General features: G+C 37.0%; 1 protein-coding gene across 8 annotated transcripts in view; it reads left to right on the forward strand.

Moving 5' to 3' along the window:
- LOC129724004 (uncharacterized) overlaps window positions 1-20,429 on the forward strand; it is a 338,375-nt gene extending 317,946 nt beyond the window's left edge. For all 8 annotated transcript variants that reach the window (XM_055678582.1, XM_055678575.1, XM_055678574.1 and 5 more), the window contains one exon: window positions 769-20,429. In XM_055678582.1, coding sequence (XP_055534557.1) covers window positions 769-884 — 116 coding nt within the window. In that variant the 3' untranslated portion in view covers window positions 885-20,429. The remainder of the gene's footprint in view (window positions 1-768) is intronic.
- Window positions 20,430-20,819: the final 390 nt, after the last annotated feature.

A 20,819-nucleotide genomic window follows, 5' to 3' on the forward strand; every position in this document is an offset into this window, starting at 1 on the left:
CTTCATCTCTCCTGTTAGCTGGGTTCCCTCCGCATCAGCCTGTAATCAACAGCCGGCCGACAACTTTCATTTCAGCAACTATTTCATGAATTTAATTACCCGCATCTGGTTCTGGCATGTACGGCCAAACCAATGCGTATAACATTATATTGGATAATGTTTTTCTAACCGAAAATTCCCAACCGCTTGGAAATCAAATTCATCGTCACTAGGGAACTGCGATAGCGAAACCATCGCTAAAACAAGCGAGGCCCTCAGGTGTCTGTGTGAAAAGCCAAAGTGACAGAAACGATTATCACTAACGTTTGGTAGTTTGGTTGATTGTCGTAAATTCGTCAGCCATTAGCAGCCCAAAATGATCAATCGCCCTAAGCGTGACAGTTGTAAAGAGGGTGCCATAATCGAATGGAGCACATTTGTACAGGCTACCCTTATCATTGCACTGATAAAATAACAAAAGAAAATGTGCTTCATACGGACAAAAACATTGTCGGTATTAATTCCACGATACAAATATAAATAAGCATTAAGCTTCTACTTCACCTTTCGGATAATACGTCACAGCATACGATAGTACGGGTTACTATCGCGTACTGTCACAGCAGATTACACCACGTGATACAAGCGTACTAATTAGAACGATTTTTGCATCGTTGACACTGAACGATGTTGATGATAGATTACATTATTAAGCGTAATCAATTTTCCCACAGCCTCACTTACTGATGTTACCCTTCTTTCCTCTCTCTTCCACCACTTTCATTTCAGTCCGCCAGGAAAACGAGCGCCTCATGCGGGAGTCCCTCGACAGAGCCAAGATGATAAAGAATTACACCGAATACAACCGGCTGATCGCTGGCGGTGGAGCGAGCGAACATCCATAACGATACTGGCTCAGTCCCACCAGAGCACTTCCAGCCGACCTGCCGATTATGGTTTGCTTCTGTTGGAGCTTGTACTACGACCGCTCCACAACCCCCTTCTCTCGGTGGTATCCCGGAAGCAGCAACGATACGCACACATGTAAATTTTGCTCCTGGATGACCTAGCAGTGCAGCCGTCACGCCACGGGATGGATTTGGACCGTATACTCGCCAACTGACAGTTGTATCCACCAGCGGAATCAACATCAGCAGCAGCGCGACGCTAGCCGATAATCGGTTATTTTTAATTAATTTCAAACTTCACAGGCAAATTCAATTAAAATAGCACTCACGCGGTAGTAAATTGTCCGCCGAGCGGACGCGCAACTATCTAGAATGGCATTTTCTGTAAAACAAAAAAGATGGCGTGGATGGGCTGAGTTTTACGTTTTAACGTGGCTTTGGGGTTTCGTGCAAAAAGCACCCAAAATGTGGGTTTCAGCGTTACCATAGTAACGTATTTGAGTTTTATGCTGAATGAAAGTATGACTTACGAGTAGTTTTGTTCTTTTCTGTACAATATTTGATATATTTGATCCCAAAAAGTACTAATATCTGTGTTATAACTGCGTTACATTTTGAAATATGTAGTATAGGTTTCGCATTTTATATTAAAGATACATTGCACACTGGGCCAGAAATGGAAACTAGCGGAACGAAATTATTAGCGCTCTTAGGGTTTGAACAATCGGTTTCCGATCTTCTACAAAGTTTCTTGGTATAGTTGAGGCGTCATTTTGGAAGTTTGAATTGGTTCGGAATTTAGCCTCAAAGGTATAAAATTATCACATAAAACGTGAAATTCAGACAAATTTTACAAAAACTCGTAGATCTCTGAAACTTGAAGAGTTACAAATTTTGTATATTCTGTAAAGTTTCATGGAATTTAGAGATCTACAACTTTGTCGAATACCGCAAAGCTCTAGCGTATAAGGGAAAGAAGTTGGCATCGCAACGCCACCTTTGCGGCTGAATTCCGAACCAATTCAAACTTCCAAAATAACGCCCTAACTATACCAAGAAACTTTATAGAAGATTGGAAACCGATTGGTCAAACCCTAAGAGCGCTATTAATTTCGTTCCGCTAGATTCCATTTCTGGCCCAGTGTGCATTGGCTGAAGCTGTGTTTGTCGCTTAAAAAATCTTTTGATCTTATGAATTATTTTCAGAAGATTTTTATTTGTTCAGTCGAACCCATACATTCGCAGGCTCTTGTTTCGCTGCATGTTATCATGCATATTAATGTGGTTTATCGGCATGGAGGTTTTCTGTCAAACCAATTTTCTATGTTTTCCATGTTGAGGAAAGTAAAAATAATATTGACTGTGGAAGCGCAATGCTGCGTTTTTTCTCAATATTAATGTCTTGAAAATACTTGTGTTTACTATTTTCTCGTCAATATGTTGGTAAATTCGGCAACATTTTTAAAGCAGGGGATTTGCTCAATAGTTCATGTCAATCAAATCATTCAATTAAAAACCAGCATAAAATACCATAACATTGAACGGATTTCTTCTGGTCTAGGTTAGGATTTACATAAAGTATGAACATCCAAAATTAGCTCGAAATAATCTGTTAAATTAAGCATTACCACTCAAAAAATAATTACAATCTCCTACCTCAGGAAACAATTTTGTCGCACTGTTCCACACAGTTACTTCGGGATTTGTCCGGCAACCGATTAAAGTTTTTCGTTAAACATCGAAGCTCTTTCCAAAACTTACTGATCTTAATTTTGCCATAAAAGGTTTTCAATAGTAAAAATATATGGGATGAATTTTTAAAAATCTTAAATTCCAATTGAATCCAACTATTCTTAACTGTTTTTACTGCAATGAGTTTGTCCTAGAGCTCAAACTGGAAAAATATGAAAGATTATTGCTTTCTAATTGCATTCCCGGAAATTTCCATGTCCCTAGCAAGCCTAAACGGGCGTCAAAAGGTCGCAGAGTAATTACTCGCCGGGTTCGTCACTTCTAAGTTTACTCACGGGAGAACTATATTTGAGTCTCTTAAGCCTTTACGTACTTTCGACTTGGCCAGGAGTACCGTAATTCCCAAACAAGCTGTACTGAAAGCTGATTGAATGAAGTTTTCTGCTGAATGTATGACGTTACATTAATCTTCGCACGCAGAGGGTAGAAAGATTTCGGTTGCTCCAATTTCCACAATGTCTGAAGAATGGAGTCGTATACCTCGCGGTAATATAGCAGCAACATCGTTGATGAAGAGTGAGAACGAAAGTGGGCCCACATTGCAGCCTTGCGGCACTCCAAAAGAAGTTATGAATAGCTTAGAAGGTGACGACCTAATACTAACACTTACAACTCTACAACTTTAAGCACGGCAGAGAACTCCAGTTGATCCAACTTTCGTAAAAAAAAGTCATAATTCAGACGATTGAAAGCTGCCTTGAAGTCCGCGTATACAGCATCCACCTGCAATCCCGCATCCATTGAGCGAGTACACAACGAAAATAACTGCCACAGATTGGTTGCAACGGATCCATGTTGGTCACGAGAAATGTAGTCCTTACACGACTCCACAACACTGTTTTGACGACTACTTCCAAATCTTTGGAATAAGCAGTGATTTCTCGATAATTGGCTCTGTCTAGCATCTGTCCCTTTTTTATAAATCCGCGTGGGAATTGAATTGTTCCATCTGGTAGAAAACAATTCTTGTTACAAAGCGAGTAATTCTTCGTTAGTCGATATTTTAAGCATTGTTTACGAAATGTCAAAACAAATCAAAGTAGGCGAAAGTATAGACACCCACACGGTGCTCCCACAGACCGTTATAATAAAAAAAATGCGCCAAAGAATCTGAGTACACCATTCGATTACAGACAAAAGACAAACTTATAGACAAAAAACTGATTTTGAGAAGGAGTGTTCCACAAAAACTCTATTTTGTCGTGTCCAACGCAAAGATAGGACATCGCAGTATTGAGCAATTGTTTTTCTTTCGAAATTTTCCACAACTTTGCTGAAGGATGCAATCTGCTATATTGAAAATTAGGAAAAAAAAATTTTTTTTAACTGTTAGGTGGATTATTCGAAAAACTAAAAACGCCAAAAGTAAGGCCTTGTTCTATGAAACAATTTTGCTGAAGACATTGAGTACATGAAATCAATTTTTCACAGTCAAATATAGGACGATCACGATTTTTCGAGTTTAGACCACTGTGCACTGTGGGATTTTCAAATAAATCTTTCCTTCAATTGTTATTGTCTTGAAATATAACCCTATATATAATATGTGTTAAAACTATTTTTGAAGTTATTTCATAAAATGGTGGTTGAAAAACGTGCTTTACAATAAGCATTTCGTCGTTTTGATATCACTTTTTTGTACTTTACAACCTTTAAAATGACATTAGTCAAAAATGTGCCGTACGATGATTTTGAAATTTTGACCAGACATTCTGGACGTCATAAAGAATCGAATGGTGTACTCAGATTCTTTGGTGCATTTTTTTTATAGTAACGGTCTGTGGGAGCACCGTGACCCAGCTTTGTTTGAGTGAAAAGGGACGCTCATAGCTTGAATATTGCAAGAATTACACTGTTTTAAAGGTTTGCAGATTATCGCTCTACTGCTATCCGTTCGACAGACAGTGAATGAGCGCTGAAAGAGCCAGCAATATGCCCGTAAGAAAGGAAACGTCGTACTTATAGTCTGAAGTAGCAAGAAAAAAAGTGTAGATTTTGTCCGAAGTCCACGTACATTTTAGTAAAACATACGTAGCTTCCGTACATTGACAATAGGACGGACTTAACTCGGTCGATTCGAACGGTGAATAAGATACGGTGAGCAGTAATAGAGAAAGGCTGGAAGCGATAGACAGCAGGGGCCTTGTCAAGTAAGGGACAGAATTGTATTTGCGTTGGTTAGGTTGCTGGCAGACACTTTCTCCATCCCTACACGCTGATCCGGGATGGCTGCAGGTCACTGGCGGGGAGAGATGATTACTTCCATAATACCAATTTTACTGCGTCCCGGTCTTTGAATTTTCGACGAGGATCGGTGAGGAACGTCCGGCAGAATTTGGAATGTGCTATGGAGAGCCTATCATATCTTGGTAAATAGAAAACGGAATCATACTTGCTGTTCTAGGATTTTCAAAGACCCTTACTCGACACCCGCTCGCGGGCCTAGCAGGTAACTAAACCGACTATATAAAAGTTATAAATTTGAAGAAATCTGAGAAGAACGTTTGTCAAATCAGTTTTTATTGCTAGGATTACTTTTTTCACAGTAAAGGATCTCAAGTTCATTAAGCAGCCAGTATGTGGAGCAGGGGAAGCGAAAAATAAGCGAACTGGAAATATGATACAGATTTGGAAAAATATACCGCATCCCGACGGGACAATTTGCAAAATTGTTTAGGTAATAAAACCTACAAACCTACAAACCTTCATTGAATTTTGAAAGGGTGCTGCCAATATCTGACCGAGTTGGCGCAAAATTCGTGTCTTAGTTAACTTCGCACATCTTTTGGTTCACTTGTAGATCGACTTGTCAACGTAATAAAAACAATATAATAACTACTAAATCAATTAAAAACCTCTTTAAGCGAGTTAAATACCTTTATTTGACCAAGCAACACGAAACTATAGGAACACACATTCGCAATTATAGGTACACTGCCGCAACTATTAGAACAAGAACGTTCAACATATTTTTGTTGATTTCAAGCTTCAAAGAATGTTACAATCAATTTCACGGTGCAAAATTACCAAGTCGAGCCCATTTCGACAAAAAATAGTGAAACGTACCAGCTAGACTTGTTTTTCTCAGCCAAAATATGGCTAAACAAGCATAACTCGTGCTTAGCTCCTCCACTATTGGGTCATTTACCCTACGTCAATCAAGATCTTTACTGAAACTAGGCCAGAAGAGGTTATTTCTACTTAATTGTTCTGCCGCTAACTGTTTGTCTTCATAACACAGAACCAATTTGATGTCCCAAAAGTAAAACTGGTTTAAAAAACTCGTGATAACCGTATTTTTCAATCAATTTTATAATTTCCTGTTGGTTACTTAAAACTGACGTCTTAAAGTAGAACGTGCTTCAATAAATCATAATTTTTCAGAATCTCACTGCGGATTTCACTTTTTGTGTAGGAAAAAAATTATTGTAAATGTAAATTGGTTTCACTGCAACAAATGTTCAGTTACATTAAACATTAATTGGTAGCAATGTTCTTTGCGATAAATTATGTTTATCTGGAGGAGAGGTTGCCTACATTATTCAGAAATCCCAAAGTATATTGTTCGTTCCTACTTGAATCGTGTGATCGTGTCTTGAATACCTTCCAACGTTTTTTCCGAAAATTATGTATATTTTTACATGAAAATGCGTAAGTAAGAAATCAATGTCTGCAGAGCCGGATTTACGATTGTGGGGGCCCGGGGCCCAGTTTACAGTGGGGGCCTCGAAATAAAACAAAACCGTTTTTTTTATCGTACGAGTTAAATCGTATTGAAAAGTTACCAAAAATTTGTAAGAGTTTTTTTGTTCAGAGAACTTATTAATTAAATAATCAACATTCAACTCTTTCAGAATTTCGTACTCTCAACTTAAAAATGCTAAGTTTGACAGCATTTCATTTTTCATAGTCGTACGCAACCTATTTCCAATCATCTTCATCTTCATCTTCGAAAAAGACCTTTCTCCAGTTACGTTCGAGATCATTATGCCTTGTTTAGACTACGCCGCATATTTCCTGATATCGCCAGATGATATTGGATATCACTTCGGGTGTTCACTCTACAGTCAGATGATATGGTTTGACATTTACTTCGGTAATTGAAAAGAGAAGAAAACAAAAAACAGGTCAAGGCAAAAACAAGACAACAAGAGCAATGTAATTAGGATAGAGATTTCAGCTAGTTGGCTCGCACCAATGTGAACTCTCATAAGCAATTGTCAAAATGTGCGGGATGACAAGAGTAAAAATATTTCCTTCCTTCTATTTCGCATGCAGAGCGAATTTCGAAATTTGTAGGGTTGCGTCAAATGTCTGTTGGTCGTGTTGCCAACTGCTGCAAATCTGGTTTTTATTGGTTTTCGAACATGATATCGATTGTATGGAATATCAGGTGATATGGATATGACATGGTGATATGGCCTCGACAGCACGAATGGCCCGATTTCGGGTAATAAGGAGTGTAGTGTGAACGGGGTATTAGGCTCAAATAAATCCTCAAATAAAATGATTTTTGAAGGCACTAAAGAGTTTTAGATTTTTTTCTTCTGTAATCTTCTTTTACGAGCTCCACTTTGATATACACGCGGGGTTTTGTGGCGATCGCACATTTTGAACAAATGTAATAATAAATTCGGTGCTTTCTTACTGTTTACAGCCAAACCTGAAATTCGAAAAAAATTTCTTGATATCTAAAAAAAATCCTACCGCAATTTGAAAAAAATGCAATCCACAGGCAAAAATTTGCACACGATTTGAGAGAGACTCCGCAAATATAAGGCGCAAATATAAGCAATAATCTACAGAAACTAGGAAAAAACTACACACATCTGCAGGTCAATAAAATTTGCACACGGACAAGTAAGCTTATTTAGAGCGGGGGCCTAGTGTGGTTGGTAACGTCTCCGCCAACCACACTGAAGGAAAGTTTCAGATTGGAATGGTCTGTTTAAATTTTCTTGCTGTAAATTAAACTTTTGATTGAATCTCATTATTGATAGCGAAAAGAACTTTTTCTCGTTTTGTGAAGGCCCGGGGCCCGGGCCCCCTCGGCCCCCCCTTAAATCCGGCTCTGAATGTCTGGTATTTTTTCAAAATCAAGACCAGAGTGGCAATAGAATATCTGAATATTTCACTCAATCCTAAGAAAAGTCCTTTGAAGTACTCCATCGAAAACCAACAAATCGATATTTAAAAAATATTTCAAAGAAAAGTCAAACTTTTTTCGATTATTTAATAAACCGCTCACTAGCTGTTGAACAATTAGTAGGTAATGAATTTATAAGCACAAAGTTACAGATTAGGCACTGTAATACTATTCTAATTATTTATTTTATTTGTTGTTATAATACCTGCGAATACTTCTCATAGACACAATGCAGCCATTCGAGTCGATATAACAAATATGACAGAGAACCTCCATGATTGTGCAAACCCGCAAATCCACTCAATCATAAAATTTATGTCTGACAACTTTACATCGATTCCGCTTGTTCGAGTTTCACAGAGAATGCCATTCGGGAGTTGAAACGTAGGTATAACGTCAGACCGTTGCACCGCCCGGAACATACGCCCATCCAGCGGAAGTTCCAAATACCAACAGGTGATAAATGAACGGTGGGTCGGTGTGGGTGGTACAATTTGCACGTGCTCGCAACCGCCGCGGCCGCTAATAATTATTATTCGAGCTACCCATGGAATACTGACTGCTGATTGTTTGAATTAATAAAAATGTTATATCCAGAAGCGCATTCCGATCGCTGGGGCAGCGCAACCGAAGCGGTACACACATCCGTCGGATGGAAAGCAATACCAACTATTTATTGAACGGAACGTTGTTGTTTTACGTGGAAATTTAACCAACTTTTGAGTAATGTTTAGTAGCAATCGAGTTACAGTCAAACAGCAGTTTATCTATATTTTTCCCAAGGAAATAAAGTATGTCACTTGTTACAGTTTTATCGATTTTATTTTGGAAACTAGACAAACTAATTGTACATTAGCTTAGTTGTAGTACGAGTATGGAAACAATAGGGGTCTTCACATCGAGCTCGTATACGAATACCCAGCCGTAAACTGTGTATCTTCCATTACTCGTCAATGGAGGTGAGTATTTTTACGGCTGGGTATTTGTTTACGAGCTCGACATGAATACCCATAATGTTTAGACTTTTGTATTGCAATGAAACGAACTACCATCAAAGGATCAAAAATCTACTGCGTGAAACATTTGTTTTGTGACAAATTGCAACTACTCTACGAAAAGTGATGTTAGTTATTTATTGTAGTACTATCCGGTCGATGTAGAGCTAATAGTTAATCAAAAGGTTGGTCAAAAGCAACTGCATAAAATACATTGAAACAATTGTTTTGTGGTTCACTACGGTGGTTAACGTGAGTATAAATTGAGGCTGTTATCGTCCATACCTGAGGACCTTTCATCTGCCATAAATCATTATAAGCTTCGTTTACAGTTAACCAGGGAAGATGCGTTGGAATAGAAAAAATTGAAGAGATATATTTTTTATCAATATAGGTCTATCCCGCGCGGTGAAATGCGATGGCTGCGGAGAAATAGAAACCTATTCAACCCTCTGTAATGAGCTCAGGGCCTAATGTAAGGATCTGGTAGGAGGCCAGGGTTATCCCTATTTGTCGTTTACTCTGTTGCTCGTATATCGGATACTGCCGCCAGCGCAACCAGAGAGCGTGGCCTATGCCTAGCCACACAGTAAAACGAGAACATTATGACGTCAAACCGAATCTGTTGCATGAATAGTTCACATTGATATACCTATGTATGTACTTATGCGGATGAAGGTTTCCATGAAACAGCCTTCCTGAGGGCAACAAACTTTACTGTTCAAAAAATTTTCGCAAGTAGTAGTTGCTCATAAGTTGTTCACGGGAGTTAATTTTAGCTCGCGTATTGCTTCAACCGCAGCTAGTGTAAAATTCAAGTTAAAAACCACCAAGCGGCGACAGATTTAATTAAAGCATATCTCAAATATTACGTCCCATGGAAACTTCGGCTTTTAAGCCACAGACACCACGTCCACGCCCTCTTTTGTCATTTGTTTCACCAAAAAAAAAACAATCATGCGCCGGGGGTTATTAAATTTCCGTTGTCCGTCTGTCTGCTTCATTCTTTGCGAAGATTGAGTTGTTTGTTGTTCACGTCGCGTCGTAAGTACCTCCTAACTGATAGGCCAAAACGCAACGCGGGAACTTTCGCTGTGGTTTTTTTTCGTTCTACTTCGTTTGGTTTCAATTTGAGGTTAAGGTTCAGCAGCTGCCAGTATTACCCATCCACCGAACAGAGGGCGGTTTGGGGAGGATATAAAACCTTCTAACCACACCCCAATTATCGACACCAGGTTCGCCGTGTTGTCGAGCTCGAGACGGTATGTCACTGGGCAATTAAAATTAATTACCATCTTTCATTAGATATATAGTCCGGTTCTTCTGTTCGTTTGCGAGGGATTTTAATGAAATTCCTTTCCGTTCGGTTTGTAGTATAACCCACTGTACGTAAGCTCTTGACAAATTGCTTCTATTACAATTGTGCCAATCAAACGAGCAAAAGTGGAAGTATCATAAAAAATAAGCTCCTTTCAGTCAATGGAGCATAAGGTTTTTCCGATGTCTCTTTGGTCTGGTCTGTGCAGCAAAGTTCAATCAAATGAGGTATTTGAGCTCACAAGCTGAAATGATTTCGCAGAAAAATTTAAGCAAAAAGCTTTTTCTGTAGTTCAAAACACCTTTAAAATACAATAGTCTCGGTGGAAGGATGACTGATTCTAATCGTTTGTTTTGGTGACTGTTGTCCAGTTTGTCCAATAACGCTTCAGCATACTTTCACGTTCAAATCGAATCGATGATGCGCATCCCAAAAAACAGAGGTCAAAACCATTATAATTAAAACCGTTTTTCCGACAGTTGGGGATAGTTTTCAATTGATAATCTTCTATGCTATAAGAGTGGAATGCAGTAGTTCTGTTCTCTATCTTAAACTATTTTTTTTTCTTATTTTTATGATTCGAATTTTTTCGGCAATTTGGGCTCTTTGAAGTTACTGTTTTTTTTTTTCGACAATTTATTTTATAATTAACCTTTTGAAGGCCTTAGAAGTTATTTACCTGCTATTCTATTTCCTATCTCCGGGCGCCGGAGTCTCTAGCATTAGTTCTGGTTACATTTGCCGAATTTCTGCCAAGTTGAACAGCATTTTCCGGTGATTCAGACATCAGTTTCGCACCATTATCAGTGATGACTCTCCAAGTAGCTCGTTAATCTCAAATCTTCTATTATTACTATCTCAAATAAGGATACTGTTTATGGTTTGAAAGTTTCTTGATGTGGGACTACGTCTTACCTTAATAGGTGGCATGCTGTACAATGTGTTAGCGTAAATGAGCCCTCCTCAAATGCATATTATGTTTCTACCCCTGAACGGATTTTAAACACCAATGTCTTGATCGAAAGGTAAAGGCTTCTTCAAACTTGTAGTTTAATAATTAGCATATATTTTTATTAATAAATTGATAAAAAGTTCAGTTCAAAATCAATCGCTTTGGTTTAGTTTCGCTTCTATAGCTGAGAACAGAATGGTTTAGTGTAGAATCGTATGTACCACCTGCCGTTTTTTCTAACTTTTGGTATAATAACTAGCATATCTTTCTAACTGCAAATTAATGAAAAAACAAACTCGCTTTCTGTTTCTGATGTTTATTTTCGAGCTATCTTCTGAAAACTCTGCCTTTTTTTCAAGTTCTCGCAGTTCATCCTAGTTTCGCAATACTAATTTATAAAAAAAAACGGTCTCACTCATGCAACAGTATAAACCATATCGTATCGTGTTGCGGCTTGGAAGGAAAACAACCAAATTGTTCTAGTGTCGGATCGAAGCAGATACCAAGCATGCAACTGTTGCGTGTTGCATATTGATATTGTGCGACAAGGAGAAGATTCTGTTCGTGCTGACAGTAACTGGTGACAACCATGAGTATGAAGTTCCAATTTCTGCTGTGATGTCAAACTATAACCGTTCTTTTGAGACGTTTCATCTTTTTCAATGAAATGTTGTGAACTTTCTAAAATGGATTGCTGAACATTTTTGTTTAAAATCGGAGTAGTGTCGCTGGTTATGCACAGTATCATCGAATTGTGCTGCATAGAAATTTGGAAAATTTAGTAAGCGAGTAACTAAGTCGAATCGCAAATGGTTTTGTAAATTATCGATAAAAACTATGCCATGCGCATCCCAAAACTTCCCCGGACGAGCAGCATTAAACCGTTATTTCGTCTTTCGTGGCTCCTTCGCACTTTTAAATCGAGCCATTCAGGCGCCATTGGGGTGCTGCAAAAAACCGGATGCTTGCAAAACAGAAATTTAATATTATTTTGACGTGGGACTACGTCTTGGCTAACACGATTGATTTCTGTCCCTAGTAAGGCGTACTTGAAGTTAGTAGTCTTTCTTTTCCGCGAAAACGAGATAACTGAGCATTTTGATGGATTTACATCCATACAGTTTCGATGACACCAATCGGCAAAGATATCCAGTTGGTGTTGAAGGTGGTGGTAGTCTTCAATTGTGTGCACTCGGAGATAAAGTTTCAAATCGTCCGCGTGAGACAGCCTTGGTCCTTCAATGACAAGGTTCACATCGTTAAAATAAAGCAGGAAGATCAGCGGTCCTGAGTGGCTTCCCTGCGGTATTCCAGACGTAGCATCGAAGTAGGGAGAATGGCAATCCTTAATGGCAACAGGTAAACGGCGACCGGTGAGAAACGACTGAAACCATTGTAAGAGATTTCCAGTAATCCTGAGCATGTCAAGTTTTGCGATGGCTACGCGGTGGTTTAGTTTATCAAAGACAGCTGTCAAGTCAGTGTAGATGACGTCCGTCTGAGCACGTTTCGACATACTTTCTCTCCGAAGTCTGGTACAAAAGAAAACAAACAGAAATTTCAACTTCATTTTTCTTCCTAAAACAGTAAGGGGTGTTACGGGCAATTTTTTTTTTTTTTTCAATAAAAAATGACACCATGTTTCTTTTTTAATGTAATTCGAGAATATGAAAAATATTCACTCAAGCTTTCTTTCTAGCGAATACGAATTGCCGGACTGCTTCCAGCAAGTTTTGTACAGCCTTGGTCACTTTGTTCGCCAATTCAACCTTTAACCTTGAACTGCATCTCACTGACAACTGTATTTCGTGTCTTTTTGAGGTTCCGCTTGACGATAGCTCAATATTTCTCTATAGAGCGGAGCTCTGGTGTGTTGGGAGGGTTCATGTCCTTTGGCACCACCTGGACGTTGTTCGCGGCATATCACTCCATAGCCATTTTCCGTAATGGCCAGATTCCAAATCTGACCAAAACAGAACGGAACAACTGTGTTGCTTTAGGAAAGGTAACAGACGTTTTTTCAGGCACTCCTGCACGGAAATTTCCTGCTTGACGGAACCTTTCGCGAAGAAAATGACGGCCCGCCACACAAGATTTTTTTTTGCAAACACCAACAGTTTAATGTGTTTGAAAACCTCTTCCACTTTTCTTCTTCAAGTTGCTGTATAATATTCCTGTCCAGGAAGCTGTTTGAAGCCTGCCTTGATGTAACTTTTATCATCCTGTACCACGCAATGAAACTTCGTCAGCATCTCCGCATACAGCTTTCGAGATCGTTGTCTGGCCGACATGTTTTGCTTATCGTCGCGATTTGGAGTCACCACCCTTTTTTGTAAGCCGACAGCCTGGCTCGTTTTTTAGACCGATTCACAGTTTCAGACGACATTCCCAGCTTGTTTGCGACATCTCGGACGGAAAAATTGGGGTTCCACTTGAATCTGCAGGCCACTCGCCGATTTTACGGCCTTATGATTTCGATTTCTCTCCGGATCCTGTCTTCCTGGCAGTCGATAAACGTTCTCCAAACACTCATATTACGATGGTGACGATTGATTTGCCCACATTCAACAAATTTTCCACCTTGACGTGTGAGTAGTTCGTATTTTCGCGATGCACGAGCTAAATTTTTAAGCATTCCCAATCAAAAGAGCATAACTAAAAACAGCATAACTAAAAAATTACAAAATTCTATCAACGCGAGATATAAGTAACATATCTTGATACAATTTTGTATTTTTCCATATAACTTTGACAACAAAATAGAATATGAATGAGTTATAATAACAAAAACTGTAATGAAGTAGTTCTGAAACAAGTCTAACTAATTTCTCGTTTTCATCAAAACCAGCTGTTTCTAACAATGTTTGTTATTGTATTGTTTTATATACTATCTCATTTTGTTAGAAAGCTGATACATTAGAAACAAATTTTGATTTGTATTTGATACTAGTAGAATCATTTCTGTTATAATTTCTGTTATTTTAACACCTAACGGGATCAAATTGAAAACACAGCCTGTAAGGTTTTTCCCGTAACAAACTAACAGCTTCTGTTACATTTTTGTTTTTTCTTTTCGATCGGGTTGTTTATTTTGCTTCGATGCCATTTTCACAACTGAAGAGTAAATCAGAGATGCCAGATGTTTTTCAAAAATGTCTGCATCTGCGACTGCTCGAAAAACCGAAAAAAATCTCCTCGAAATCTGAAAAAAAAAAATCTATCCGTGTTTCAAAAATAAGTTCACGCAGGCAAAAGTCTGTAAAAATCTGCACACATTTTGATAAAATCTGCGCAAATATAAGGAGACTCTGACAAAAATCTGCAGAAACTTTGCAAAAAACTGCAAATATCTGTGAATCGATAAAAATCTGTACGTGAACTCTAAAAATCAGCGTTTTGCAGACAAATCTGCACATCTGGTATCCCTGGAGTAAAATTCAAAAACAAACATAAGGCATGAGGCTATAGACCATCGCACAGTGACGTCACGCACCTGAGTTTGCCAGCTACTGGTAACTTTGTTTACTTTCGAATTATGCAGTTTCGTTCTCAATTATAGCATATCATTCAAATTGTGACCAAACTGACCTTTAAATGTTGTGCGTGAGATACCAGTAGACTAAGAACAAATGTAAATTGAACTGCATTTCCACTACGCACACGGATGCACGATCAGAAAAAAAAATTTCAAAACGAAAACAAAGTTACCACTAACTGTCAAAAAAGTGAGGTAGAAGAGATAGGCTATACACACAAATCTTTAAAATGAGGGATGTTAAGGTTTTTTGCCTTTCTCCTAGATAGGTATAGCAATCACTGGAAAAACCAAAGGTATAAAAGTGTCGAATCTCGTATATCAATCGACTTAGTTTGACGAGCTGAGCATTTTCTGTATGTGTGTGTGTGTGTGTGTGTGCGTATGTGTGTGTGTGTGTATGTGTGTGTGTAACGCTCTCCCAATCTCACTCGATTTTCTCAGAGATGGCTGGACCGATCTTCATGAAATTAATTGCAAATGAGAGGTCTAGTTTTCCCATAAGACTCTATTGAATTTCATTGCAATCGGATTTTTAGTTTAGAGGTTATGTTCAAAAATGTGAAAATCACGAAACCTCATTATCTCAGAAACTACTCAACCGATTTTAACAAAATTGGTTTTAAATGAATGAGCTATTAAAAAAACCCTTAACTTTTGAGTTTCATGAAGATTGAACGTGCGGTTCAGAAGTTATTTAAAGAACGTGTTCTGGAGAGTGTTTAATCTCACTCATGTTTCGCAGAGATGGCTGAACTGAGTGTCAAATGAAAAGTTTGGCTTTTTTACAGGTTCCCATTTTATTTGACTATAATCGTATTTTTTTTTCAACCGTTATGTATTAAATTATAAAAACAACGGAAGTCTTTTATCTCAAAGAACACACGACTTATTTGAACATATCTAGTGTCCTTTGAACAGGTTGTCTTTCAAACTCACAAGTAAGAAATTTCATAGCAATTTGATATGTGGTTCAAAAGTTATGAAAAGAAGCGAAATTCAAAGACTATTAAAAACTGTAACTGCTTTGATCAAAACATATGGCATCAACAAAATTTAAATTTGGTATTATGCTATTCGTACGTTCCCGGTATGGCTCGTGATTGAAGTGTACGAAATTCAAAGTCATTTCTTTTATTTCGCTATTTCTTCACCACGAATATTTTACTCCTAATTAATATTTTTTTTAACTTTTTGCCTTTCTCCTAGAAAGGTATAGCAATCACTTGCAAAACCGAAGATATGAAAGTACTCCAAAGGGCCGAATGGCATATATCACTCGACTCAGTTCGACGAGCTGAGCATTTTCTGTATGTGTGTGTGTGTGTGTGTGTATGCAGATTTTTATTTTCACTCACTTTTCTCAGAGATGGCTGGACCGATTTTAATGAAACTATATGCAAATGAATGTTCTAGTTGCCCCATAAGACCCTATTAAATTTCATTGTAATTGGATTTTTATTTCAGAGGTTTTGTTTAAAAATGTAGAAATCACGAAACATCAATATCTCAGAAACCACACAACCGATTCAAAAGTTATGAAAAGAAACGTCTTCTGAAGACTGTTTAATTTCACTAATGTTTCTCAGAGATGGCTGGACCGATTTCCACAAAATCAGTGTCATACAAAAGGTCTAGTTACCCCATAAGACCCTATTGATTTTTTTGCAATCGGACTATTACTTTGCCTAATATGTTTAAAAATGTGAAATCTAGCTATGAAAAGAAACATATTTCGAAGAATACATAAACTCACTCACTTTTCTCAGAGATGGCTGAACCGATTTTCACGAAATAAGTGTCAGATGAAAGTTCTAGCTGACTCATGACACCCTATTGAATTTACTGTAATCGAACTGTAACTTCGTCTGTAATGTACCGAATTGTGAAAATCACGAAACTTCATTATCTCAGAAAGTACACAACCGATTTATTCAATAGTATTATCAGATGAACGGGCTAGTTAAGGGTTAACTAATGAATTATAATTTAACACGTAGTTTCAAAGTTTGGCTGCCCTATACCTTCCCATTTTATTCGATTATAATCGAACTAAGCAACCGTTATGTATTAAATTGGTAATAAAACAACGAAAGTCTATTATCTCAAAGATTACACGACTTATTTAAACATTACTAGTGTCATACGAACGAGTCATCTCTCAAACTTACAAATAACAAACTTCATAACAATTTGATATGTGGTTCAAAAGTTATAGAGAAAAGAAATTCAAAGGCTATTTAAAACTATACCGGCTTTGTTAATATATGTGGTCACAATATAATTTAAATGTGCTATCGTACCATTTGAATGTTCCCGGTATCGCTAGTGATTGAATTGTTCGCAATTAAGAATCATTACTTTTATTTCGCTATTTATTGAGCATTACTTTACGTCAAATTTCATATTTTATGCTTATATTACAACATCATAATTTTAGAACCAAAAAAGTGAATACACATTTATTGGATTGAAGCGTTCATGTAAATCTATTTTTACAAATAATAAGTTTGAATGAGAAAGGCTGGGTCTGACCGACAGGTGGATTAATTTAGGTTTTTTAATAAACGATAAAAATAATAAGGCAAATTGAAGTTGACCAATTTTTATATTCTGGTAAATGCATGTGTTCACATTTCTGATGTGGTGTTTTAAGTGTTTTCATCAGATCACCTGTTTTTAAGAGTTGGTGATATGAAGAACATAAAAATGATTATATTAATAATTCTATGGAATTATGTTTCATCATGAAAAATTTAAAAATCTGGAAACGATGTACTAACAATAATGATGCAATGACAGTATGTGTGTATGTATGTTTTAAATCAAGAAAGGCTCATTTTTTCATATTTCGGAACTATTTTTTTCCTGTTTTTTTTTTTTTTTTTTTGTAAATTTGAGTTTGTTTTGGAGTTATCTCATTCAGTTTTCAATTCAATCTAAGATCTCATAATCATCTGATCTTATAATTGTCTGAAATTTATTCTACTGGCAACCTTTTCTTAGCCTGAAATGCCAATTGTCTTGCGTTCCTAAGTCTAAACACTCCACAGCGTTTTGAAAGATTTCCTTATTTCTCTGCAAGTCGCCTTTGAGGGCCTTTAAGACTAATTTTGGTAACATTTGCTGACCTCTCACCGGTGATTCTGGGCTGAATATGGCCAAATTATTATCACAGGTTTTTCAGGCTTTCGGAACGTTTTTCAGTAATTGATATTATAACATGCAACCGTTTTATAAGCTCAATTTTTGTTGCTTATCTCTTGGCTTTTGCAAAGAATTCTGAGTGCGTTCGACAAACTTTTTTTTGTCTGAGATATTTTTGGAGATTTACAACTGGATGTGGGTTTTATTTTGGAATTATAACCATATCCAACGTTTCTCTTAGCCTAAAAAAATCGGCATCATTTGGAATGATTGTCTTTTCTTCTTCCGTTTTAGAAGTTTTCCTCGTTGATTATGAACTCAATTCTCACTCTTCGTAGACTTTCCCAGACATTTTTTACTCAAAATTGATAGTTGAACTTTTGACAACTTTGGGCGTATATTTTCAGGTTCCGATTCTGAGTTCTGTTCGGGACTACTTTTGAGATACTCTTCTTGCTTATTCTTGTCCATATGTGGAAAATTATTTATTTTTTATTGATTGTTTATTTTCTTACCTTTTCTGGAGTTTACCAGCGAATCTAAGATTCTGGAAAAGTACTAGAATTCTACCCTAACTAATGTTGCTAGATAAATGATTTAAAATGCAAGCATTCTGATAAAGGAAACCAAAACTTTGCTTTTTATATAAAACCCACTTGGGACTTTCAAAAACAGCTATTGTTTTCATAGAAAAAAGATGAAATTCTGCAGATATATACTCATGTTATGCATCGAAGCTCAGCGAAAAAAAGCAACAACAACTAATCACTGAATCACAGTGTAGAAAATATTCGTTTCGAAAGTTGCAATTATTCTAACTAACCGAACACACATACAATTGCAAGCAATGCTCGATCAGGAAACAAACTGACTACTACTGTAACTCAGTGAAAAACACAAAGCCAAAAAATAAAAGAAAAAACAGTAGTAATCTGAAATCAATATTCTGGCAACGCAAGCATATAGTACGCATTAAAGACAAAAATGTAAATTTGTTGCAAAAAAAACAAAACCTAATGTTCTAAGAACCAAAAACCAGAAAACAAATAACTAAATCGGCTTAGATAACCGTTAGCAATCAATTAAATCGATTTATTATTATACTTGAACTATACAACCAGGAAAAAAAGCAAGCCGACGACGAATCTCGGAGGCGGATCAAAAATTTGGAATATCCTGTAGGCGGAAATGTACGCAGCATCTTTTAAAATCGCAAAAGTCGGAAATTTTGTATTGTAAGTGTACGTGATCTTTCGAAGCACTGCACACAGCTCAAGTGGCCGACTGAACGATTTGGTTTCTTTTAGGGTGCAAAACTAATGTTAATTAACTGAACAAATGAAACACGGTTTATATACTCAATTAAAGCAGGAGCGGTAAATAAAATAGTAGCTCAATTTGTACGGAACATTGTTAAACAAAGCACAGATTCATAGTGTGGGGATTGTTTGAAATAAGGACGACATCTTGTAGTGGTTAGTGGAACGAATGGAAAAGACATTTTCGTAAGAAAATCAATGAAACTACAAAAAATAGACAACAAAAAGTGTTACCTAAAAAAAAATAACTGTCACTTATATTAATGGAGAGTTTTTAACGAAGAAAATAAAACGAGGTCAAGGTGTCTACTAAAACTAGCAGCAAGCACAAGCTAAGCCACAGTTACCAACAGGTTGGAAATTAAAATAAAATAAATTATAATAATAAATCTAACAATAAAGTCAACAAAAGAAAAATATGAATTGTATAAATCGACACAGCATAGGTGATATTTTTCTTACTAGGCAGACCAAACAAATGTTTCGTTATTTGCAAACACAAACGCATCCTGAAACACTTGGAAACCCATAACCATTGCTTGAGCCGCAGCTTAAAATTAACGCAATAATTCTCTCGTCACTCCATCTCTTGTAGCCACTAGGGGCCGTAAAGTACGAATTTAATACCAACAACTCTCAACGCTTTTCTCGGAACCAACAAACAGAAATATTCACCCAAGAAAGTAGATTTTTTTCTATTTTTCCAAGCTCTATTTTCGTAATCACTCAGCAGAAAGACGATCAACCAAATTTTGAAGATTTTTATTCACAAACGAAACGTTTTTTCAAAATATTTTCCTAATAGAAACGAATCGAATTGTGTCACGGCGTGTCAAGTGAATTTTTGTCATTTCATATTCTGCGGAGGAAATAAATTTGCCCCGAAAAAAAACGGTATTAGTTGTTCAATGGAGCAACCCTGTTAGAAACGATTTTCCGAGGCAATATGAAACTCGCTGACAATGAAATACCCAAACTCAAAACAAAACCGAAAACTCAGACAATTGTAATATCAACCAAAGTTCTTTTAAGCGATCAATTTATAGCAAATAGTCGAAGACAGTCGATCCCTTGGATAAATTAGAGACGAAGTTCTGGAAGACGGCGAAAGCCGACAATGAATGTCAATCAAATCGCCACAGCAGGAATCTACAGACAAACAAACACACACACACACACACAGACACAAGAAAAAACGAGTTTGGGAATACAAGGAAAAACTAGTTGAAAGTGGAAGAAAAAATAAACTAGAAGAGAAAACTAATGTAAAATTTAATTGTAATGTTTTGTAACATATTATTATGAGAAGAAAATGAGACAGATGTTTTTATGGTTAAATATATAGTATTCCAAAATTGTTATTCAGCTTCCAAAATAACTCAAACTTGCCTGATCGATTGACGCGTGAAATATCACATAGTTTAAATTTGAATGTATTAGTTTTTCATTATTTTGGTCGCAGGAATAAGTTTTTCAATATTTCCCTCGCCGCCGCTTCATCACTCCGAGAAGTCTCTTTCTACGTTGAATTTTTATTCAACAGCCCATTTTCACGAAGTTAAACGCAGCTGTCATATTTTTAATACAGGTGATAAATTACTGAAGTACCTTGATATCACGATTTATGGCATAGCAATGTATATTTGAGCACATTTCAACAGCTTGACAGGTCCCACGTGAAATATGCAGCGGGAAAGCAGCGGCATGGTCAGTTACCCTTTTTGCGTAACTAATATTTATTCCGGAATTATTTTATTTGATCGTACAT

The sequence above is a fragment of the Wyeomyia smithii genome, chromosome 2 (assembly GCF_029784165.1).
Source record: "Wyeomyia smithii strain HCP4-BCI-WySm-NY-G18 chromosome 2, ASM2978416v1, whole genome shotgun sequence".
In the NCBI taxonomy this organism is placed as follows: Eukaryota; Metazoa; Arthropoda; class Insecta; order Diptera; family Culicidae; genus Wyeomyia; species Wyeomyia smithii.